Below are 25,872 nucleotides of genomic sequence, written 5' to 3'. Positions count from 1 at the left end.
AACCAAGAATGTAGAGCGTGACTCAAAGTGAATGGGACTATACAGTGTCCCTGCATGAAGAACTGAGGGACACTTGAGCACCAGGATGAGTTGGCAGCGAGAGCAGAGCGCTACACGTAGTCATCACCCCAAGCTGCATCCTCTTCCCCCTCGCCTGCTCACCCCCCCACTCCGCTCTCGACCCTATGCAGCAGCTCACCTCTGTGAGGATGAATAATGAATGTGACTAGACACGTGGGTCAGAGGTGACGTGTCTGCGCGGGAGCAAATTCCTCCTTGATTAGTACATAAAAAGCCAAGCCCATCTGCCTCTTCTCTGGGATTTGACAGGGATCTGGCCAGGAATGCCAGGAGCCAGGGGACAGCGGAGCCGAGACGAGGCCCGGACGTCAGGGGCGGGTGGGGGCTGGGGGGTGGGGGAAGGGGGGGGTGCTAGTCCTCTGCGCCACGCAAGGAGAGACCCACAGCGGGAGGACTCTCTTTATCGTCACCTCACATCAAGCGCACACACGCGCTCTGCAGCATCGTAATGTGCAAAGCTTGAACTTGCCTTGAGGCGTGTTGGTCTTGTGCAGTGTATACAAATCAGGCTATCAAGCATTAAATGGAAAGAACGGCACTAACTGTTTTGTATTAACTCATAAAACCTGAAAGTAATGGTAATTGTTTTAGGCCATCAGCGCACGGGGATACACCTCTTTTATGTGGTCATTAATATTTGAATACAGATTTAGAATATTTTCCATCTTCAAAGACTTTTTTTTCGTCCGCTGTTACACTATATTAAGAATATGGTACTTTTTCTCACTTTGGTCTGTATGACAGTAAACGTTCCCATCATTCAACCACTGGCTCTTGACTAAGCAGTTTAGTTCGTAACAGGCCAAAAAGAGAGTGGACTGCGCACTGTCTGCTCCACAGTGTTCTTAAGTAAATCACGCGTTCAGGGCCATCTGCAATACCACTAAGAATGCCTGGAAGCTCCTGACCTCGCAAGGGGAGCATCATTGATCTTATTAGTCTTTAGAGAAGGATTAACAGTGGGAGCCCCAGTGTAAAGTTGTCCAGTCATTTACAAAGACCGTATGGGGCAGGTAAATTACCATAGTACATCCCTTAGAATGAATGTAATACTGGACTCACGGCCCGTGCCCTGAAAAAAGGACAGAGATAAGCAAACATGTTGGAAGAGGAAAAACATAGTAGGTTCACCTCAAGTGGAGAGAAAGAATATACCCTTCAGCAACGGCTATAATTAATATGCTAAATTGAATTGCAATAATCGACTTGGGGACTGGCCTTGTGCTCTAGAGGTAGGATGATTAAAATGTTAGGCTCCAGTGAAGGGGTGATTGGGACCCTGGTGAATTAAGGATTGGATTTGATGGGAGACAATGTGGCTCCTATTTTTCATTAATTAGCCTAAGATCCATAAAACCCATGAAAGACTTCAATTGTGTATTACTCCAGCCTCTCAATTACAGCCATTCATTAGCTCTGAATGGCCTCCACCAAGGCATTATAGTACACGCATACAGCGAACCAGGGAATTAAAGATTGTTGAGGGCTTTTGTCAAATGTCAAATAGGAAAGTTACATACAGTGTTACTCAGTATTTAAAATGTCTGCAGTCACACAGTGTGTGGTGCCCTACACAGTAAATTCTGCAGTGTAAAGTATACAGTGACAAAATCTGTGAACACTTCCAGAGTTCTTCCAACACCAACAAGATAAAATACATCCACCATTACATCAAGTGTTGTTGTTAATATCTAGAGTTAGTCTCATCAGTGTAAAATACGCAGTGTCAAAGCAAACGAACACAGACAGTGTAGAATATTAACTCGGGACAGGTACACTGTACTCTGGATGCTCCGCCCACCTCTGTCTCGTTTCAAAAATCTTCAGACTGTTCTGGACGCCATTTTCCTGCTATGGAAGACTGTGGTAAGTCTTTTTAAAGTGTATTACTTACTAAACATATCGTATATTGTAACAAATTTTGTGTTTTGTAATAACATAATAATTGTTTGTTTGTCGTATGCTTGGAGGTTTTATGCTTGAAAACGTTGAATTATAAGGGGCTAACAGTGCAGAGTCGTGGCTAGCTTAAATGTGCAACACGTGGTAGCTGCTACGCAGTAAAGCTGGTTCTGTAGATAGAGCCAGGAGGGTTTTTCAGACTTAATCGTTGTTTTTAGGTGGTTACTTGTTATGGCGTTTGTGTGTAATTAATTAGAGTGGCGTTCTATTGTGTCTTGTGCCACCGTGACCGAAGGTGTTGCATGTGGGCATTACTTTCCCCGTTGTAAACTCCGGTTTTAAAGTGTATTACATATTAAAAATATTATATATTCTATCAAATGTTTTGTTATAACATAATTGTTTGTTCGTCGTATGCTTGAGAATTTTACACTTGAATTATAAGGGGCTAACAAGGCAGGGTCAGTGGCTAGCTTAAATGCGCAACACGTGGTAACTGCCACGCAGTAAAGCTGGCACTGTACTTAGAGCCAGGAGGGTTTTTTAGTCTTAGTCATTGTGTTTGGTGATTAATTGTTATGGAATGTGTAAATAATTAGAGTAGTGTCCTGTTTTATTCTTAGCGGTGGTTCGTTTTTTCTGTTGTCTTATTGCGCCGCCATCACCGAAGGTGTTGCATGTGGTAATGACCTTCCGAATTGTGTGGTAGAAATCGGAAAGGTTTCCGTGTACACGCCGATTCTCGCTGTTAACGCTTAGGGTTGTGCGGTATGGAATGCTCCAATAATAATTTAGCTCGCCTTTGCCATGTTTAACACGTTTTAATTATAATATAAAGAACATATCTATTCAAACAAGAGCTAACTTTAGCCTGGCGCGTGCATTGTGACGTATTTGAAAATTCCCAGACAGGAATAGAAAGACTATGTCGCTAGCATGAAACTTATGTTAACACTTTGCATTGACGGATGGAATTTCAATAGTTTTAATATTAGTTATTTTAATAATTGTGGATTTCCAAAAGGAGTCATATAATTAACTTTAAGTGTCCATTTGGTGCTAAACTTTGGTTATGCAGCCGGTTATGTCAATGATACTACATGTAATTTGTAAATGCAAATATTGATGGCAAGGCTTTTTGTGTAGACTGATAAATTAATGCATTAAAGTAGATACTGAACCATGGAGTTATTTAATGCCAGATATATTGTATTATACCAACAGGAGTTGATGCCAGTTGTCAGTTTTAACAGAAGTCATGTTGATCAAAGCAAAACTGAACAATGAGCAGAAATACATCAAGATCAGTGAGCCAAACTTGGCCGAGTTCTTGAATTCTGGTAAGCAACCGCAAATTATTTATGACTCTTGGACATTTGTTTATTTGTTCTGCTTATTATAATGACATTCATCTCTCATTCGTTGCCAATATACATTCAGGAAACAAATTGTGCATTTCTTAACCTGGTTTAGTTTTGTCATCTTGATTGTGGTACCTGGGATTCACTGTTGTGTTAAGGTTGAATATTATGGATTTGTAATCTAGTGAGATTCAATTAGGTCACAAAGTATTGAGGGTTTGCCTTTTGCTACTTTTGAGTGTTTCATATGACTTTTTGTGTTTTCTCCTAAGCCTTCATGAAGTTTTCGATGCCACCCGTCACAGACGGTGTTAAAGTCTTTGATGAGACTGGAACAGAAGTGGATGCAGAAGTGTTTGAGGAAGTAGCACAGCAACCCAACGCTGGTGTATTTACGATTAGATTCGATACTGGTAAACTAAACTAACTATTGTAGTGATGATGATGAATGATAACCATGTTGTCACTAACTGAGACATTATGTGCTTGTTTTTGTATATGTTATTTTCTCCTCTCTCTTCACACTTAGATTCTGAGGGAACACTTTCCGCTGCTTGCCAGCAGGATTCAAATGCATCTCAGCCTGATCCAGCTTCACTGGAACTTTCAGTCTGTAGTTCTGAAGGTACAGTAATTTTGGAACTTGAATCCTGCAACTCTGATGACACAATCATCCTGGATAAGAACAGCCCTTCCAGAAAACGCCAGAGAGAGAATGACAATGCCAAACATGTAAGTTAATAGGCACTGTACATTAAAGTTTGTTAGCTATGATGAGGACAGTGTTCTTTATAAATATTTTTCTAAGTTTTATGGATAATACATGCCACAAGCTGATTTACAAAGTGAGCACAGTGTGCTGCAAAACACACCCATGAATGCAATGCATAATTTTCAACTGGCTATTCCAAATTCCAATTTGTCTACTGTACATGTATTAGTTGTCATTGTCTAGATTTATGGAATTTGTACTTCTGTGATTTCATAGGTAGTTGAATCTACATTGGCAAAGAAACCTGGTGGAGATCGCATTATTAAAGAATACAACCGAACAAAAGGGCTTACTGACTCTTCACGGCGTCAGATGGTTAATATCCTTGCTGCAGACATGACTGAAACCTATGGGTAATTTTCTAATGAGATCTTTCTCCCATGCCAACGTGATTAGGAAAAATGTTTGGTGGCATTCTTATAAAGCTTAGTGTTAACAATGTGATTAATAGTTTTCACTTTGCTCTTGACAGGACAGCACCGCCCAGGCATATAAGGGAGATGTATGCTCAAGGCATTGTTGAGATGTTCCCTTATCTCATGGATCCCTATTCTAAAAAAGGATATGTAAGTTGCTTTTACATTATTAAGCTAGTTATGGTTACTATGGCAGACACTGAAGTATGCGAAGCAAAGGTAACCAACTTGCAAACATTAAGATTCAGATCAATTAGATAATGCTATTCATTTTATCACATTTAACCACTTCCTTGTCTTTTGGTTATTGATGTTCAAATGGCCTTTTAATCATTTTAAAGGAACATTTTTATGACGGTGAAAGTGGGACTGGCTATCTTGCATGGAGGCTCAAAACCATTCAGAGGAGGAGTTCTTCAGCAGAAAGCAGAGGGCCATCACATCTGCTGGCTGGTGGTGGGCCGACAGCTAAAAGAGAGGCTTTGTTTAACCCTGAGGTGATCTTAAGTGAAGAGCAATGCAAGGAGGCCATGTCTTTAATGAAATACTGTTCTGATGAAGCCACTATCAAGGAGAAGATGAAAGTTACATTTGAGCGTCGCCGCAACATGGTTTTGGACAAGGAAAAATCTTCATTCGTCTTGGATGAATTTCCACGCTTTAAAGATGTTGAAGGCTTGGTAATTGACAGGCTCTGTTTTTGTTTCTGAAATGTACACATTAATGCAGCTTCTTTATTTGATGTTAGGGTAGTAATATAATTGAACTTTTTATTGTTACAGATTGCGCAAGATTTCCACCTTCAGTTTGGACACGATGTAGCTGCCAGGCTTTTGGAAAGGTAACTCCTAAATAAGCACTAATTAATGCAGTATTTGTATTTGCTTTAGTGATTTCAGGCATAAATGAATTGAATGCCTTCATGTTGGCTCAGTTAAGTATCTTTGTATGTAGGTGGCCTACAACATTCAAGCAAAAGGTTATTCAGCAGAGCAAGACTCTGCCCTCCTCAGCCGACCTTGAAGTGCTGATCCAGTGTGCAGAAGCCACCTCAGAGGAAGTGGACATGGATGACATTCTTGTCTCTGGTAGGTAGATCTTTTTTTTTTTTTTAATTGTTTTTAAGGTGTTAAAGTGTTTTTTTTATTGTATACCATCATTTATCAATCATGTTTTTGATGTCTGTTTGGTAAAGGATGGGACAGTGATCTCTCCTCAATTATCCTCCTCCTTCACCTGATTCCTCCTTCCGCCCAAGGCCGTAAAAGACCAGGCAGAGTGTCGGCATCCCAAGCGGAGAAGCATCTTGTTGTGTTCAAGAAGGTTTGTATTGTAGCTTACAGTATACACTGATTTCAAAAGTTTCTGAATGAATGCGAAGTGTAAACTGTTTGTTGCTTTTAAAGAATTTCTTTTCTACAAAATTAGTCAAACTCATAACAGCTGCACACTACCTTTTTTTTTTAAGGATGCCTTTTTGTACATCCTTAGAGTGGAACAAGTATCGAAGAACACGTGGATTCTATCAACACTAGTAAGCAGCCCTATCTACTTGCTCTCGGCACGAAGAGGAGCACCATCCACAAGTTCGTCATCATTCTGGACAAGCAGGTTATACCGTGCAAATCAACAACCTCTCTTGGGGCGTTTGATGAGTTGTTCAAAGCACACTTTGTGTTTGGCACTACGTATAATCAGATGCTGCACAACATGTACACCTTCATACAGACGACCATCTTCCAAATAGATATTGGCAAAGTTCGTGAGAGCCCACGTGTGGCAGAGATTAGGGCAAGGCTGTTACACTAGACAATGCATTCACTAAAATGTAAGCAACCTATTTGTTGCTCATCTATCTATGGGATTTTTATTTTATTTGTAATTTTTTGTTGATGTTGGTTATTACATTTGTCTTTTAATACAATGGGTCTGATTTGTTTTGTTTGCCAGACTACTTTTGGGAGTACAAACTTGCTTGTGAGACATATGCGATTGATTCATGGATTTCACCCTGGTAAATCACTTCGCCTAAAGTGTGGTCAGGCAGGGTGCTGCCATTTTTTTGGTACCTTTGCAGGCTTAAGGAAACATTTAAACACGCGACATGCTCAAGAAATTGCAGAGCATGGGGTCAGAAGTCACACTGTAGCCTGTGATAATGTTCCAGATAATGTTCTGTCCCATGATGTTGAAGCAGCTGGTAGCTCCCAAGACAGTAGCTCTCAAGACCTATCAGGGACCAACAGAAGCATTCGTGATATGTGTGGTTCTGCTATTGCACAGCTTCAAGTTTCTGGTGTTGGCCAGTCTTCATTGAATAGTTTTGTTCTGTCCATGGAGGAAGTGGCACTGGAGATACAGAGTCAGGCTAAAGAAGCAGCCTTAAAATGTGTGCATTCACAGGATACTAGTACAAAAGCTAAAATTGAGCAAAGTTTTAAACAACTTGAAAATCCTTTTACATCATTGAATTCAGATTCGAAGCGAAGCCTTTATTTTAAAGAAAAATATAAAACTATTGAGCCAGTGGAGAAAGTACTTGGTGTCAGATTTGAGAACAGAAGAAATAGATGTACTGGAACTTATGATCAGGTAGTTGTTACAGATAAATTTGCTTATGTTCCAATTTTACAAACTCTGCAGTCAATTCTAAGTAATCCACATCTTAGTGATATCTTTACATCTAGTCACACTCCAAATGATGGTGTATATTGTGATATAAAAGATGGGTTGTATATGAAAAGGCATCCTCTTTTTTCAAGCAAAAATTTGGCATTGCAAATTCAATTATTTTATGATGAATTCGAGACCGCTAATCCTCTTGGATCCAAAAAAGGTGTCCATAAATTGGGAGGTATATACTTTACATTGAGAAATTTTCCACCAAAGTTAAATTCATGTTTAGTCAACATACATTTGTGTGCACTTTTTCATGCCCAAGACATTAAAACCTATGGATTTGACACTATACTTGAGCCAATAATCAATGACTTGAAAGTGCTGGAAACTGATGGGATTGAAGTTCCTGTGTTCAAAAGTCCTGTTCATGGCAGCATTGTACAAGTAACAGGGGATAATCTTGGTTTACATGGACTGTTTGGGTTAGTAGAATCATTCAGTGCTCGGAATTGTTGTCGATTTTGTGTCATAGACAAAAGTGATTTTCAGACGGTTTTCTGTGAAGATGACCAGAGTGTATTATTTCGAACAAAAGACATGCATGAAAAGCATTGCCATACTCTACAAACAAATCCACAGCTACCTCATGTATGTGGTGTTAAGCGTTCATGTTCATTGAATTCTCTGAAATATTTTCACACAATTGATAATTTTTCTGTTGACATAATGCATGATATTCTTGAAGGAGTTGCACAGTTTTAAGTGAAACTTATCTTGGAGTATTTGCAGAAGAACATCTTGACTTCAAAACAGTTAGCACGTAGAATAGAGTCATTCAACTATGGTTACACTGAGAGGAGAAATCGCCCACCTGCAGTTAAGTTAAATGATGGAAGTAATGATTTGGGCCTGAATGCCATCCAGTCGTGGTGTTTGTTGCGCAACATGCCATTAATATTTGGTGATTTAATAGAGAGCGACAATGAATACTGGCATCTTTTACTGTTGCTTGAGCAGATAGTGGATATTGTTTTCTCTCCAGTCATAACATATGGCATGACCATCTTTTTGAAGCACATAATTGTTGACCATCACCGGCTTTTTAAGCACCTGTTTCCTGATAGAAATCTCTTGCCTAAGCATCACTTTATGTTACACTATCCTAGATGTATAAGGAATATTGGACCAATTGTGCACACATGGTGCATGCGTTATGAGGCTAAGCACAAATTTTTCAAGACTCAACTAAAAAGTTACAAAAACATCACAAAGACTTTAGCTAAAAAGCATCAGAGATATATGGCCATGTGTTGGGAATCTTTTACCCAGTGCAGATTAACAATTGGTCCAGGAAAAATGGTGCAGCTTCAAGATTTAAAAGAAGGTCCAGAGTTTGCGGTCAAATTAAACTCTGCATTATCAACAACTGTCTTGTCTGTGAGGTGGGTAAAGCACTATGGCACTGAATATCGCCCTGACTTATTAGTATGTGTGGAGGTAACTGATGAGATGCCAGTATTTTGTAAAATTAAGACTATATTAGTGAAAGATGAGCAGATTTTACTCAGTGGCACTGCTGTTGAAACCATTTGCTTTGACAAACATTTTCATTCATTTAAAATTGTGTTTAGGCCAATTCAGACACTTAAGGTATTCAGTGTTAAAGACTTGCTGTATTATAAAACAATGGATGTTCAAATGGCATATGGATCAGCAGATTCTTCACTTTTTATAGTTCCATACTGCCATCTAATGAAGCTTTGACCAGAAAGTTCTAAAGATTTGAATGTTTGTTGGCTAACATTTCACTATGTATTTGGTACATTACCAAAATCTGACTGTTATACTGCTGCTTTTAATCGGTCAGCACAGTAAAATGTTGGTTCTGTCATTGATATTGTTAGTTTTACATGCTGCACTGTTGAACGTGAAATATGTTTAGCACATAAGTATATACCAAGTATAATGTGTGTGTATAATTAGGTAGGTAAGTTTACAGAAAATACCATGTCTTCAGGGCTTTTAATTTTGTTATACAACTGTGAAAATGTTATTTGAACATATCAAAACCCGGTGGGTTAATGTTTTTATTTATGCTTTTAATAAAATAGAGACATGGATATGTTGAAGTTGTTTTTGTTGTTAATTTAACCAAACTGCAGTATTCATGAAATATGAAAAAAATTAAATGCTATAAAAAAAAACACTGGGGAGTAAATACAGTATAACACTCAATGAGAATAGATGGAGTTAATTTTGATTAACAAATTAAGTAGTGTTGAAAATAAACAACAATGGGGAGTAACTATAACACTCATTGAGAATAAAGAGAGTTAATTCCGATTAACAAATTAAGTAGTGTCGAAAATATAAAACACTGTTAGTGTTGGTGTCCTCATAGTGTAAAACCTGAATAACTCTTATCGTATTGTAAACTGGACTAACACTTAGTACAGTGTAAATAAATAACTCTAGTAAGAGTTACATTGACACGAAGAATTTTACACTAGTGTCAGTGTAAAGTTGACACTCTGTAGGGCGGCGCCATATGTTCACTGACTCAGAGTTAAAATTAACTCTTTAAGTGTTCAATGGACACTGCTAAATTTACTGTGTAACAGACTAATCAACATCACCTTCTATTGTCACTGGCCTTCTACAATTTATGAAGCATTAGATCGATCAATCGATTAATATTTATTTTATAGCACTAATTATCTTCCCATACAATAACCTTCCTATGAATAAAACACATTCACATCCAAAGCAGCCTCTGATCCAGTCTCATCCCCATAAAGTTGTACTGCTGACTCCCTCCGATCAATTCATCCGTTGTTTAATTATAATCTGCAGAAACACGTTGTGGTTTTACTTCAACCACAAAAAGCAGATATTCTAAATCGCTGGGACGTTCCTTCTGAGATTTCAACGTGTGCAGATGGCATATGCAAAGAGCTTTTAAATGAATAACAAGACTAAGTGCACAGTCCTGCTGTAGCTGCCACTAGATGCAAGTCTCTATAGGCACCAAACTCAATCTGTGATTAAAATCTCCTTTGACATTTCTTTGTTGCTATGTCGTTGCATTACTCCAACTCTGCACTGTTTTCTCTTCCTCCCACAGTCGAAAAGAGAAAAAAAAAAAAAGAAGAAGCCGAGCAGGAGGATTTACACCGTTTTGTTTTGATGTGTACATTTTCTTAAGAAGATTACAAAGAGAAACGGAGCGTTGTCATATAACATATAACACAAGCCGGTCTCTCTCTGCCTCGTGTGAGTCTGCCTGTGGATGCGCGCACACAAAACAAAAAAAAAAAAAACAAAAAAAAAAAAACAGAGGGAGGTGTAGTGACAGCATGAGAGAGGTGCGTGGCTGTGTAATGAAACCCATAATTACAGGGTGAGAGATGGGTATTGTTCACGGGATTGACAAGTCCCTTTCAGTCACGAGTGCAGTTTCTGTCAGAGCCTTGTTTTTCTCTGTCTATTATTTTCCCTAGACAGTCGTGCACCTTCTGCTGCCGCGTGAGAACACAAAGGCATCGCCGTCCTGGACGGGGAGTGTGCTCGCTGATAATGGATGATTTGCATTTAATTCTTTGATATGACAGGATCCCGTATATTACAGTAGAGCCCTGGGCCTCATTTACATTGTGTCCTTATCAGGTGCCATAATGCTTTGTTAAGGGACCGTGTGACACTCACCTTCATGATATGGCAGTGATGTGCTCAGCCAGGGTACACGTGTACCGTGACGCTGCACCCGCGTACGCCTTGTCTGAGCCCAGCGGACGCCTCGGCGGATGTCTTGCTTTTATGCCTCTGGGTTTTACATCTGATCAGACTCGACTACGACAGTCAAGGGGAGCTTTTGCTTCCCTGAAAAGATGTTTCAGATGTCAGACGTTCTTCTCCATTCTTCTGCTGCGTGTTAGGTGCCACTCGCGGCGCGGCGTCTTCCGGCATCCGTTTTCACGCCTTCACCCGCGTCTTCACCTCCTCCCGACGGTTCGAGAGAATGACGCCATATGTTTCAAGCCCGCGTCGTGTCCTCCGGCCCCTCCCTCGCCGTGTGAGCAATTTTACTGAACACGGCTTTTCCTCCGACTAGTCTTCCAGAACAAAAGCACCAGACAGGAGAATCTCCAATGTCACATATCAGGTCAGCGCGTCCGGGTGTGCGATTCCTCAGATACTACACATTTTTAATTCCTCCTTACATGCCACGGGAGAATAATAGGAGCAACGGCTGCCTATAATTGAGCCATATTGTTGCTGAGCTCAGGATTCTGGTGGGACATGGGCAGAAGATGGAGGAAAAACACAAGCCTGACCCTGGAGACAAAGAGACAATCTGCCGTACATACCTAAAGCTCATACACTCCCTTCTCCCATATCAATGAAATCAGGCTCTGCGGCGCCTGATTGTGTTGCACAGAGACAGTGTTAACCCATTGTTAACTGCGCCAGGTCTGGGCAAGTATCATTCCTGCTCCCTGATGGGTGATTAAACACATACAGTATGGAGCAAATCGGCATTCCCAATGAGATCCCGCCAGCCAGCCCACGGACATGCGCTCGCCCGCGATTGTTGGGCCTCCTCTGCCACCTGCACCTTTGTGAAATGAATTCGCCACATATCTGAGGCCAGGAAACTGCCCGATCGAGTGCCACCTCCGTTTGAGCTCGGCGGTTTGAACAGTATGAGAAGGGACGTGTCAGAAATGTTCCAATCTGTATTGCATGGGAGCTGCTCCACCATGTGCCATTGCTTGGTTTTTATGTGACAGGAAGATAAGCCCTCGAGCAATGACATTTTTTTCTCCTTACTTCACACGTGTTGTTCTGGTGATTTTTATTTCACACCAGAGATGATTGGAATCGTTAACCATGTTTCCTGTGTATGACATGTCCCTTTGTCATGTTCTCCTGTCAACAGCACCTTATAGCAAATTAATTCCCCGTGGACCCTCCGTTCTCTGCTACAGCGACTTTTTCTCCCTCACTAAAGTTCAACCACTGTAATATCTAAGGGCACAAGAGAAATGGCTCGTCTATTAATACCGATAGTCTCTGTACAGGAGTTTGGATGGAGGAGGGTTTGGTGTTTGGTCAGAGCTTTGGTACAAGAAATCCCCCGGGAATCTCAATTTACCTCAGCATTCCCTGGCCCTTCACAGTTTAATAACTCAATAGATTACCTGTCCCACTTTCCAAGGACATTAAACTAAGTTCCACCCAGGATCGAAGGGCTTTTTGGATATCCACACTGCTCAATACTGCACACTTGATTATACCTGATGAAATACTTTTAATTGCAACTTTGTACAGTTAAAAAAAAAAGGAGCTGTCAATGAGAAGGCACTACTACTTTCAGGCACGAACAAACCAAGCTGAGAATGAAAAAAAAAGCAGGAAGATATAATTAAAAACTGAGTTTATTAGCCTAATGACTCAAAGACAGATTCCTTTATGGGGTCATAGTATTTCATTGCACGAGACGGGGCTAAGCAAAGAGTGTGAGAAATGGGCACTTATATTTCAGACATGTGGCAGGTGGTGGAGGGGGGGGGGGTTATCGGGGGCTGCTTGTTTTGTCAAAGACAAGGTCTTTGGAAGGTCTTTTTAAAGTGTGACACTCATCGCTGCAGACTATTTACCCACACTTGTGCTTTTATTTATCGCATGGTTCCACACCATGAATTATCTAATGTCTTATGGACTGTAAATTTCCCTAATGCAGTCCCGCGCCCTTCCTCAACACGTACCTGCAGTACAAACATACGCACGAGCACACGCAGGCGCACACACCGCACGCAACCGCCATCACGCACAACCGCTATACCCGTGAAGTCACCCTGTGTCCGACTACTCCCCCGGTTTTATGGACAACGGAGGCAACGGAATGCTGCAAAGATGAGTTTGCGCAGCGTAAGTGGCGAAAACAAGCCCTGGTGTCCTTTCAAGGCCCTTGCGAAAGCCGTAAAGCCGCTGTCACCAATCAATCAGAGAGAGCGCCGCAATATTGTTTACTAGCGCAGCTCATTAAGCAATGTAGCAGAACATGCTAACTTAATTTAAAGTGAGATTTATTGTGGCCCGGGCAGCAGAGAACCATTGTCCCAGCGTTCAACCCTGTGCCACTGTGGGTCTAGATTGTTAAATTACAACTAAGCGCTGCTGATAAATTGTGCTGTTCTCATCTAACCTACTTACCGGTTTCCAGATAGACAATAATGAAGAATCATTTGACACTAAAATGGAGCACGCTAACGTTACTTGCTACTGTATCGCCCTATCAAGCCCCACTGTTGGTTGCAGTGTAACTATAACTGCAAGCGAATGAAGAACATGGATTAGTTTCTCCACTAAAGTGCAGGTAAAGATTTAGCAGGAACTTCATATTTAAGTGAGGAAAGAGGCAGCAACACCAATTAAAATCTAAGTGAACTGAGTTTTACTAAAACTGTTTTCCTGAAAATTTTCATTTTAGAAAATTGGGATTTGGCGCAGAATAAAATTGGAAATTAAGAGTCGACTCAACAGCATAATTACTGTAGCTTCTACATTCCGAGAACGCTCATAAATAACAGGGAGAAATTGCAGGTGCCTGACAACTTGATGATTCTCAGACCCACAACGTACAACACAACGCATCTGTGGAAACGACACAGACACGCTGACGGGCCTCCCACAGAGGACAAGGTCAGCCCGGAGCCCAGTGATCAGGGCTCTCCGCGGGGTGCTTTGGGCTCCTTCCCAGGTACCAGATCCAGCAGTATCTCTCTAGCAAGCGCCTCTGGGGAGTAGTCACACTTTTAAAAGACGGAAATTAAGTGGAAAAATGTCTGCTCACTCACTGATGTAATTATCTGTCCTGGATTAACATCTGTTCGCAAGCTCGAGTGCCAAGTCCACTTCAACATGTGCCAGTGCCTCGTGGCAGTGCCGAGGATGTGTACCTGTGTCTATTTCCAAACGCTGTGTATCTTGGCACCAGCTGCAGCAACTTTTTCACTCTGACATCCTCCACCCATTCAACATCTGTGTATTTATGTGAACATCTTGGCTGCGGTCATTGAGAATACCAACGTTGTGACACCACCTAATCAGTTTTCCCAGTTTATTCGAGGCATAGGTTTCTTTTAGATGCCAATAACTGTACAGATCGCACAAGCTGTTAAAAAAAGTATAATAGAGAACAGAAAGCTGGTCTGAATCTCTGTGTCTCAAAGATAATTTCTGTTTATGACTTATAATATTAGCACATTTTTATTAGACAGACATGTTTATTTTGTTTGGTATTTTCTGCCTACTCTGTAGAAATGAACCATAGCAGGGACAATTCCTTATGGATTATCCGTTCCTGTTGGTGGGAAGCCTCCAGAAAGCTCATTACCATGCTTCATTTATCTATATCATGTGTGTCAAAGGGAGCATCAGGGTGGGCGTTCACCTAGTGGCTTATTCCCACCTTTACAACTCTGTTGTAACAGAGCTCAGGTGACCTGTGTGTGTTGGAGAACCTGCTTGATATTCAGCCGGCAAACCCAGGCTAATCCATTATGCATTGGCATTGTTATGCTGCTTTTTACTTCTCCACCCTTATTAGAAGGGCCAACTTTCCCCAGTGCTGCTCCTAAATGTGAGATAAATGAAGGATTCCTATTGAGTTGTGTTATTGACATGCATTGACCAAAGGATTGCACCTGTCTTATTGTGGAAATGTCATCCAGTATAAGCGGAAGGAATGTATTTGAATGGCCCTTTGGGTGCAAACGGAGACTATTCCCAAGAATGCTAAGCCCACTGGGAGCAAATTATAATTGAACTATACCATGGAAAGAAAATTTGCATCTCCTCTTGTTAACTGGGCCCTAATTATCTTTACTCTTTAGTTATATGAGCAGAGGGGATAGAGGACTCTGTCCTCTCTATTAGATCAAATGTCTGGGGAGTTTTTTAGCTATAGGTTAATGAACTGCAGAATATCAGGCAGAATCCAATCACAGCTCAGCCAATATTACCAAGGATATGGAGTTTCTGAGTATGTGCATCAGGGCTGGGGGAAAGTCAGCTCTCAGGGGAGCATAACCCTGTAGTTTCACAAATGCAGTATAATTAGTAACAATGCCATGGTGGATTTCTGCTATTCAATGTTCAATATTTCACATTATCTCCCCTTGCTGCCACACAAATGAACGCAGATGGGGGATTTTATGAAGTACTCATTACAATGCATGACGTGTTTTACCCAGCTCAGCTCAGACCTGCGTAGCCTTTGGCTTGTCAAATATTCTATAATTGATTAGATTAATAGTGATCGGTGCTAACATGGGGCACAGGGTGCACCGGTGTCAGTGCAGAGCAGATAATTAGATATGGTGAGCATTATCAGTGATTAACTGGTTTGATGAGTGTTATTAGAACAATGGAACGGCGATACAGTCAGTCCTTTCGAACAAGAAGTAACCGGTGATTTAAATTCGTATTATTGATTTTGATATATGACTATAATGTCACTTATGCACCACTAACTTGTGTCTGTAGGTCTGTTCATAGTTTAAGTGATACTTTTACCCCTCGTGTGAAGGTTGTTGATATTATTCACTGTTTTTTCTCAGTCTTCACAGCTCTGGCAATGCTTCTGTCCTCGGCTGTTGTTCTTATTCAGAACACTTCAAATTGTTGTATTGGCTGTGCCTAATGTCTGCGCACCGTCTGTGATCGATTTTCCATTTTTTCTCAGATTCATAATGCCTTACTTTAGTCCCATAGACAGCACTCTCTTCTATGTTTAGGCCTTTTTAACAATAAACACGGTCTTCACAGGTGAAACTCAAAGGATAAAAGCAAAGTAATCATTTAGCCCTATTTACTGTTTGAACAATCCATCTATCAAACGCACCTGAGCAGTAAGAAGCAGCTGCCGGTCGTATAGTCTCATACCAACCTCAGATGAAAGTGGATTTGATCAAAAATTACTTATTTTATTGTTTAATACTGCACTCAGAGGTAGTGGGAGGAACTTGAATGAACTGTTTAGGCCATAACTGACCGCTACCAATGCACAACATGCCTTAATCTGTCCATCACAGGCTGTAACTCATATATGGTAAAACAAGAATTACAACAGAAAAACAGCTGATCTCATTTGTGATTTCGTTTTAAAATGTTATTTTATTTTTTGGTCAGGTCAAATTAAACCTTACCGGAGCCTGCAGTCGGGTTCATTGAAGGGACGTGCGGTTTGCTAAACGCTGACTCCAGTTCGTTGTCGGTGACTTTAGCCTAAGGGCTATACCAGGGGTGTACTGTGTAACGGTGGTCCTTGAGGGCCGGTGTCCCTGCTGGTTTTCTAACTCTCCCCGTTGATTACTGTACCTGGAACAGATGTGTCAGTTGGGCTATCCAGCTGTTGATTGACTGCACACACCTGATCAAGGTAATCAGCAGGCTCTGGGGAAGGCAGAGTTGGAAAACCAGCAAGTGAATGGTTTGAGTTTGACGCCCCTGGATTATACTGTTACGACTTAAAAACAAACAAAACGATACAAGCATTGTATCTAATAAAGCTTAAATAAATATATTTGTTTGCTACATTGCCAGCTTGACATTAATTCTACAGGTAAAATACATTAAAGAATATAAAACAAATGGATCCATTTTACTTTGGGAAATATATCCTTTTCAACAAACCAAAAACTTTTCATGGTGTCACAGATGCCTTCAAGTTCTACTGCAGTCGCATTCATTAGTAATTCTGATAAAGGCCCTGTATAATTTTTCTGTGTAACAGCAGGTCCAATGCTTCTGTTGTTTTCATTCATTTTGTTCATCAGACTGAATCTCTGAGGACTCAATGCCATCTTATGGCCATATCCTCTCCAGCTGGTCCGCAGGTGGCTAAGTACACTTTGCTCTTATTTGTCTGGCCTGTCTGTTCAATATTAGCCTTTTCTCCATCCGTGGAGAGGCCCCTGATATTGTTATGAGAGAGAAGCAAGAAATCGAGAAAAGCAAAAAGGCATTTGGCTGCCATTTCCCACCTTGGCCAAATCCCGCTCCCAGTGTCTGGGCCAGACTGCTTCGTTTCTGTTTGAGCACTGATGATGACACTGTTCCAGGTCTCCACCTGTGTCCTCCTCCTCTGATCACTACGGAGGATAAGCAACAGCAGGACCCTCCTCTTTCCACACTGATAAGCATGGAGGGATTATCGGAATTATAAGGTGTTAGAATTGCAATCTTTCATGGTTGACCTAGGATCCATGCACATATGTCTGTTTAAGTCAAGTGCTTCAGCTCTGGCAATGCATACTCTTGGTCTCTAATCTTATTTTGCACAAGAGGGCTTTTTTATTCGTGCTGCAAGTTGTCTTTCATAAAACCAGTAAAAAAATGTGCCTAAGTATCAAATTTACACTATACTGTGCTACGGTATATGACAACATCATCATGTTGATGCTTTTCTGAAATGTGCTTTGTTTGCAGCATTGGTGGAACCTCCAGCTGCGTAGGCAACTCTTCGCTAGCTGGTTACTGCGTTGCTAGCTAAATGCAGTCATTTACAGAACACAAAAATGCTGCTTAAACACTTCAATCAGCACAGGATGAAAGTGCGAGAAGCGGCGTACATGACCTCAGACACATGACATGAGCTCAGTGGCTACAGGGCACTGTCTGTCTTATCCACCTAAACGCTAATCATTGCCAGTGATGAACATTAGGGAGACACAAAGGTGCGGGTAGTGGATGGTCATGGGCAGATGGATAAATGACAGGATGCAGTAAAAGATGGTGGCATGGCATGCTCTTGAAGGGTTGAGGGCTGGGGGAGAGGGGAGGGGGGGGCTTGGCACTACCTGGTCCAAATAATAGGGAAGGCCAGCTGGGGCTCTTGGCAAACATATTTAGGACCTAGTGACAGACCCTGAGCCCCTGAACTAATCCTGTTGCAGGTGATCATGTGGAGAGAATTTGAGAAACAGGCAGAAGACTACACCCCCGCTCCATTCAGCTGTACTTCAGCTCTCTGAACACAGAGTACATGGAATATTACATTCAAACATTTCAAATCCAAAAGTGTCAAGCTGAATTTGACTGAAATCATTGCAAGCATGTGTTTCAAAACCTGCTATTTGGTTGAGCTCCCGCACACTAAAACCATCACCTGCCGCGTGAGTCCACATCTGCTCTAATTAGGCAATCAAAGGAGGAGTGAACTTTGAGGGGGTTTATCTAGGCCTAGGACTTCAAACTGTTTGACTTCGATTTATTTAAATGATTCGGTCAGACATACAAACTAGTCACCGTCGAGCCTCCTGGCTTCTGGCTCGCCAATCCAAATAGTACAAACCCATGGGATTACAAGGTGTAGTAACCTATAACAATGGGGAAATGGTGGTGCTATGACAGCAGCTACCGTTCTCTAAATGTCACATCAAAACTGAACAAAACCCATTCTACAATATTGGCTGGTTCTGTGACAGTGTGGTTTTAAGACAGCACAAACCCACACGGATATCTCTCTCAAACCATACAAAATCTGGACAAACAATTATAAGCAATTAGCACCTATGTAGCATAAATAAACAGCCTTTTTTGTGTGGATTGCAGTACTTTTCAACGAAATCAAGGCATGTCATTTAAACCCCAGGGGGTGCCTAAAATTATTTTTTCAGGTTACCCAAAGATGTTCAAAAGGCAAATGACAAAATGATCTTTGTTCTTTCTCCTTTTCTCTTTGTCTGTGTTGCTAGTTGAGTGGCAGGTACAGCTTTTGACAAACAGGGCTTGTAACATGCTCCAAATCTGTCAGGGCTGATTGCACTGGCCTCATTTGACTACCAGCTACATAAGGAAAAAAAAAAAAAAAACACACTCAGACACCACACCCAGCTGATGATGAGATTACGATCCTAAATGTGCGATGAAAGATTAAACCGATTCAGCCTCATATAGGCCGCGTGAGCTCGGGCTGGATCGTACATCATCATTACCAGTTCATATTACCTTTCTAACTCTGACAGGTGAACAAAGGGATCATGTAAATTTGGTTTAACCAGTAGTTCTGTGACACTTTATCTTTTAATTTATTTTTATTATATTAGGTTATTATTATACTCGGGTCTCCAGGCATCCTGTTCGTGTTGTTTTGTGATCAAGCAGTAAATAATCACATTACTTCCTGCACTTCCCCCCTAAAAGTATGTAGAATGTAACAGCATCCCTCCAGCTGATTCCTCTTTTGCAGTGGTTAGGCCTTGCATTAGCAGCTACTGTTAGTCTCGTCTGTGTGTGCTGTTTTATTTAGAAGGACATGCAGTCACACAGCATTATTAAAAAATACAGATTCAGCAAGATGACATTGACCCAGGAACTGAGGTAAACATTACTCCGTCACTGTCACTGTAGTGAAAAATTCATTCTCCTTTGGGAATGGATGAAATAATACACAGTGTATCACTGCCTGTGTTCACTACTGTGCGTGTGGCACAGGACATCATTTTTCTGGGCTTCACCTGACTCAGCATTTTCATCAAACGTTTACAAGTAACAGGATAAACCCTAATATTTGACAAACAATTGCTATTTAAAAAGTGAAAAACAAAACAAAACATCATGTCCCTGAAATGAACTGTGTCCAATTAGGTTTGAATTGCAGCACATGGTGTCAGTACAGCTCTAACCCAAATGGATCACATGCTGGGCCTCTGTCATGTCCATGAAATTAGATTGGAATACAGATAATAAACCAAACTATTTCAGTTAATGTTTTCATTTCTCTGATTTGGCCGGGTAAAAATCCAATCCAGCTGAGGATAACACAAGTAAAACTTGTGTGCTAATCGCCAGATGATGTCAGAATGCGCCTCCCCATCTCAGAAAAACATAAGTAGACAAAATTTTAAAAAATAACAACGGGATACAGTTTGTAGGGTCGTCCTAGACACGGTGCCAGATATGATCCCTCCTGAAAGTAGCTTAACCAGCTAAACATGCTCACGCTAGCCGTCACTCCACTCAGCTAAAATAATCTTCTCCAGACCCCGGCCAACCAAACCTCCCTGCCAAGGCATTTTAGTCTCACTGCTATTAGAGGATTTAGTTATGTGACTGTTTGACTTAATTTTTCTGGCACTTCTTCTTTTATCTTGCTTTTGTGCTGTCTGTCAACCCGCCTCTCAGGGCTCGTTTTGCTCGGGTCTAATCAAACTTGGGTACTTTTGAAGAAACATAATGGGATTTATAAATGCACCCAATAAGATTTGACCAGAAATGCAGCAGAAAGTACGATGTCTGCCCGAAGGGGCGAATAACAATCTAAAAGCTTGTTGTGCACAGTCCATTACACGTGCTGTCTGTTTGAGTTGATGTTTATTGTTTTACGTGCCTTTTCAATTCACTTTGATATTCAGTAATGCTGCGACCATGCTTTGCCCTTATTTTCTGCTTCAGTGGCATCTGCGAGTAAGGTGAGCAAGCTTCTGCTTCCCAATGCTGCGATGGTCACATGGCGACACTGATCATGATGGATGAGACTGTGTCCCACTCCACCCTGTGGTATTTGATGTTTTTTAAGGGAGGAAGAAGAAGAGTAAGTAGCATCCAGTAAAAATACTGAGCCTTTTATAACAAGACAAAGTGGCAAATGTAGGGATTTATATAAAAAGGATTAGTCTTGGCTGGTAATACATTTGGTCACTTTCCTTCATGAGGATTCTAAAATTAAAGCTTCATCTGACACGTCGTGGATTCCGAATTCATTTTTGAGGCATTTATTTCGGTCCTTGCTTCCCTCCGTCCCCACTCCTCTCTTTCTCTTTCAGAGCCAAAGGGTCAGTGAACACAGCACTGTGTGAAAGGCATAAGCCCAGTCCTGTACCGTGCGCCTTTTGTGTTCGTCTTCCAGACACAGCCTCACCCGTGGCAAGCCTCCGAAGCAGGACTGGCCTCAGCTGCTGTGTTCCCATTTATTTATTGTCATCAGCTTTTGTACAGTTCTACACAAAACACAAAACTGGTTTAATTGCTACAACCTCCACAAGACCCTGTCCAACATCCACGTGTGACATCATCCTGCTCTGAGCATAAGTAAATAAAATGTTATCTTTTTTATATAAAGCCATGTCAAATATAAATCAATTGCCTTGGTTGGATAATTGTATGTATTTTAATATATACTATATTAAAATAAACATTAATAATCAGCTATCAGAAACTAAATTCTTAAAGCATTAATGCCTCCGCTGTATTATAGGCAATAATCTTTCACCACTAAATTGAAATCTATAAAGTAGCGTTCAGCCCTCACCCAGTGCATCCATGACATCCATCCATCCAATATTCCAACCACTTTGCTTGTAAGGGTCACAGAGGTGCTGGAACCAATCCCAGCAGTGATTGGGTGAGAGGTGAGGAACACCAGGTTGCCAGTCTATCACAGGGCTGAGGCTCACAATCGTGGCCGATCACAATCACACCTATGGACAACTTAGAGCCCCCCCATTAACCTGAATGCATGTCTTTAAAATGTGGGATGAAAGTGAAGATCATAAAAGCTCCACCTGACCGGCTGCTCAGACCACTGCTGACACCACGGGCAGAGTCTGCACATAATTGGCTCCTCCAATGGGACGACAGAGTCACAGCCTGTCACCGTTTCCCGTCCTGTAGTCCTAGTCTCTGAAAGCATGTCTTACACTAGAACTTAATTTAAAGTGGAAATGATTCCTGATGATGTCATGAAGTCAAATTAACGAATAAAATTCACAGTTTTGACAGTTTTGATAGCACACCTTTAATCATTGCACAGGACGAATCCTATTCATTTTTAGCAGCATGTTTGTGAGCAGGTGTTTTTAGCATTTTCTGTTTTGCCTGTCAAGCCTCGCTGGGAGATTAAGACAAGGCGAGCGTGCGTTACAACACGCATCCATGTTTATGGAGTCCTATGTGAGGATGATTTATGTTGGAGACATAGATTTCCATGAATTGTAATGATGATGCATGTTGATCAAGCAAAATTATACGGGAGGATAGATATTAGACCATATCACCAGCTTGACTTAAAAACACTGAAGATATACAGCTTGTCTAAGCATGCGCAGAACGAAGGCTTGATTTAAGGACGTTTGAAAAGCACAGCATGTGCAAACCAAACTAAAGCAATGCAAATGTGTAGGGCTGAATGAATTTTCAATTTTCACATAATTGTATGTCTTAATAAATTAGAAGACGCTAATGTAGAGATAGACAATATATAAAACCACCAACGAGGGGCAACATGTAATTAGCTTTGTATGATAAAAGTACATTTTATTCGTGGAGACGTTCCTCTATATTAATGTCAAATGAATTGTAATGATGTCTGATTTCTATTAGCATACACTTATTACATTTTCCTCCCACTCCTTTTGATATGCAACTTGCTCGGTTGAAGAAAGGAAAAAAAAAAGACAGGGTTCTTAGATTTTGTGAAAAATTGAGCTGGAGAACTCCCAAATTGGACCACATGAAAGCAGAAAGCAAATCTTTGTAGCTACTGTACCTTGTGTAGAAGTCGTCTTTTTAAAGCCCCTAGAGTTGTTATCATGGATAATTTCACAGTGATTTTTAATGAGAAATTCCTACAAATGCTGCAGCTTCTTCTAACCTGAAACTGTTGCATTTCTAAACATTACACTGTATATGTGCCGGGTTGCCAACAGGCATTTCTAGGTATACCCTACTATTATCTTTATTGTCTGTATAAACGGCAGCATAATGGAGGAGATGCTCCCCGTTTCAGCTCTGTGTATCTCTAAGCATGCAGCTGCCGCCGCCCTGCAAGCTCCAAGTAATCCTGCGTTCTGGCAGAGAACTGCAGCCCAAAATAAGGGGCAGCATATTATCTTAGCTAACAACATATTTCCTTGTCAAGGGCAATTTGGCAATAGGCTTGATGTTTAAGGACTCGTAATAATTGGAATAGCATCACAATCACAAATGCGCAAGCATGCACACACACGAGTTGACTGCCGCACACAGCGTGGTCTGTGATTGATTAGCACAGTGGCACTGGTACAATAGCTCGGAGGGGGTGCAATCCCTAAATAGAAGGTTTGAAGGAAAAGCAAGGCGAGCCAAGAATTCTGATCAGCTGCAAGAAAAGTGTTCTGGATGCCGTTCAAGCATCCACGCAGAAGTAAAAACATGCTTCCCTCCTCCCAAATGAGCCAGTATCTTACCTAGCGATGTCACAATGGTGTCAGCAAATCTGCTATTATGACCAAGATGCACCAACACCAGTAGCACAGCTGCGTTGGAGGAGATAAATACAGACCCGTCAGAAAACAGTTAGTGTTAATGCAATTACGCAGTCCAAAACTCAGATGGCTGGGAATGAGGTGGCTCTCCGCAGTGACGCCCACCGCTTGCTGTGGCTTCACGCTTCCGAAGCAGCCTCCGGGTCGCAGACAGGCAGCTCTGCTGTCACTGCGTTCCAATACTTATGACTGTGCCATATTGGCCATCACCCTCCCTGCTCTCGAAGGGTCGGTGTCTGCCATTGAACACCCCATAATCACTCACGCCCACATCCACCGCTGCCCTCGACACACACTATAAATCTTTGTTCACTTTTTCCAGCAGCTGTTTTCGAGTCCACCTTTGCACCAGTGAGTTACTAATACGCGCATTAAGCGTCCGACTGAAAACGAACACGCAGCGAAAACAGCCCTGACAGGCAAAGCCTCGCAAAACTCATTAATATTTGTCAGAATTTGACATTGATTATTGGAACAGTGTGGATTTCGGCATCGAGGCTGTGCAACACGTACCCCGAACAAGTGTGCTTCAGCCTGTGTGAGATTTCACAGAAAACTGCTTGGACAAGTGGAAAATCGCATCTCTTCTCCCACTGACTCCCTCTCCTCCCCTCAGTCATCCACCATTAGGCCTGCACAGTAGCAAGTCCAAGCCACGCTGCTACCTGCTGAAATGTAACTAAGACAAAGCTCCTTTATGTGCCCTGCTCGTCTGCTGTCGTCAGCACACAATTTACTATTCAGTCATTTAACAGATGCTCTTATCCAGACAGACACATAATAAGTGCAAATAGGGGGTGGCTGAGAGAGCCTCATATTTCCAGTGTGTCCTCCCAACTTTGTCAGATGTGAAGGACATGGGGCACCGGTGCTGGAGGTCACAGGAGACCTGTCTGGATGGCAGACTGCAGAGATGACTTACTTTATGACTCCCACTTTGGATGTCTCTCCCGCCCTGTCGCTTTTCTTTCCCTCTCCCTCACTCTCTCGCTGGTTTTCTCATTTCCAATGTTTTTTTTTACCTGCATGCCACATTACATTTTGAAGGTGAATCCCATAAATACTGAAATTACTTAGGAGGATAAATTACTCCGCAGGTTTTTTTGGGGGGGCCTGTTTATGAACAGCACGAAGCCCTTAGTTTTGTTTTGCATTGAAAAACAAAGCTCATAGATATGAGTGGAAATTCCTACAGCAACAAGGCTGGTATCCATTTTCTTTGAAAAAAAACAAACATTAACCTGAAACAAAGGACAAATGAAGGAACTGGGAAATGTGCTGATTTATTTAATCCCTTTGAAATGTATATCATTTTCAGATTTGTTCTCTCTGTCCTGAGATTCTAATTCCCAATTCTAAGTCCCAATTCTTATCTAAGAAAACAGGCCTGGGAAATTAATCTCCTGAAGAGTCTTGACAGGGTCATGTCCAGATATTCCCAGCAGGTGCTAACTCTGAGTCTGTATGCGCACCAGTGAGCATGTACAGTTTGTGTGTCTTTAGAATATGCATGTTAACTCCACTCCTCAGTACTGAATTTCACGGTGTATCGCTGTGCGCTCTGCTTTATTTTAAACGTACCCATACATTTTCATGATGGAAGTAGAATTAGCACATTAAAACAAACGGCTGGTTGGTTCCGTATCGTTCATGCAGCGAAGCAGTAAATGTGACATTATGTTAATTACAAGCTATAATCAATATGTTTACCTGCAAACTTGCAGACTTTCCCCATGTTCTCCAGAGGCTTTCACTAGCAAAACTTTTGCACTTCCAAAGGCACTGCTTTCATATAATCACACTGATTATGCAAACCTCAGATGTAGAGTTAAAATATCCTCATGGTCTGAACAACGATTACAATTTAATGTAACTTAATTATCACATCTATGTCACTGGCTTTAAACCAAGCTGTTGCCAAGGCAAGCAATTACTAACACAGTTCTGAATGAGGCTCGGTCACATGGCACATGTAGCAGAGTCTGTGAGTGCTGGCTAAAAAGACAAGCCTTGGCACCATCTAGCATGTATATACCCTCTGCCTTCTTGCTACCAATGCACATTTCCATGATGACATGTCAACAAGCGCCCACGCATGACAAGCACACCGTCGTCGTGTGTGGGCGCGTTCAGAGTGTCAGAGGGAAAATATCAAGCTAGACCCTCACCCACTACCCAGCCTCCATCCATCCCCCTGAGTGACTGTGTCCCTGTGATTCAAGAAAACACAAAAAAATTCCAATTTCATAGAAGAACTGTAGCAGACTTTCAGAAACAGCGGCTGAAAAGGTGATATATCACTGTGCAACATGCACTAACGATACTGCTGTGTGGCTTCCTGGTAGGAGAACATGGGAAGGAGCTCTGCTAGCTGAAATGTCATGCACTGCTCATTGGTCCAAGGCTCATTA

At 41.5% G+C, this 25,872-nt stretch overlaps 1 protein-coding gene and 1 long non-coding RNA gene across 3 annotated transcripts in view; one reads left to right on the top strand and one right to left on the bottom strand.

The window, feature by feature from the left end:
- LOC129604737 (uncharacterized) overlaps positions 1 to 25,872 on the bottom strand; it is a 100,316-nt gene that overhangs the window by 17,439 nt on the left and 57,005 nt on the right. The window lies entirely within an intron of this gene.
- Positions 1,631 to 9,271, top strand: LOC114864155 (uncharacterized). 2 transcript variants are annotated; one of them, XM_029164828.3, is made up of 11 exons: positions 1,632 to 1,947; positions 3,208 to 3,323; positions 3,617 to 3,757; positions 3,874 to 4,076; positions 4,333 to 4,469; positions 4,589 to 4,682; positions 4,874 to 5,212; positions 5,315 to 5,373; positions 5,487 to 5,620; positions 5,728 to 5,855; positions 6,024 to 9,271. In XM_029164828.3, the coding sequence occupies exons 2-11, from the start codon at positions 3,242 to 3,244 to the stop codon at positions 6,339 to 6,341; spliced, it is 1,635 nt and encodes a 544-aa protein (XP_029020661.1). In that variant the 5' UTR covers positions 1,632 to 1,947; positions 3,208 to 3,241; the 3' UTR covers positions 6,342 to 9,271. The 2 variants fall into 2 exon arrangements, with proteins under 2 accessions (XP_029020662.1, XP_029020661.1); XM_029164829.3 differs by having other exon boundaries at positions 1,631 to 3,323; positions 6,001 to 9,271.

This window comes from Betta splendens, chromosome 10 (genome assembly GCF_900634795.4).
Source record: "Betta splendens chromosome 10, fBetSpl5.4, whole genome shotgun sequence".
In the NCBI taxonomy this organism is placed as follows: domain Eukaryota; kingdom Metazoa; phylum Chordata; class Actinopteri; order Anabantiformes; family Osphronemidae; genus Betta; species Betta splendens.
The sequence above is the reverse complement of the archived record's forward strand: the minus strand, read 5'-3'. Positions and strand labels throughout refer to the sequence as shown.

Bases quoted from the DNA above. Each gene is read 5' to 3' on its own strand.
- LOC114864155 (XM_029164828.3), top strand. From the start codon at position 3,242: ATGTTGATCAAAGCAAAACTGAACAATGAGCAGAAATACATCAAGATC. The intron at 3,324-3,616 runs GTAAGCAACCGC...TTTTCTCCTAAG, and splicing joins GGCCGAGTTCTTGAATTCTG to CCTTCATGAAGTTTTCGATG. The intron at 5,621-5,727 runs GTAGGTAGATCT...TGTTTGGTAAAG, and splicing joins GGATGACATTCTTGTCTCTG to GATGGGACAGTGATCTCTCC.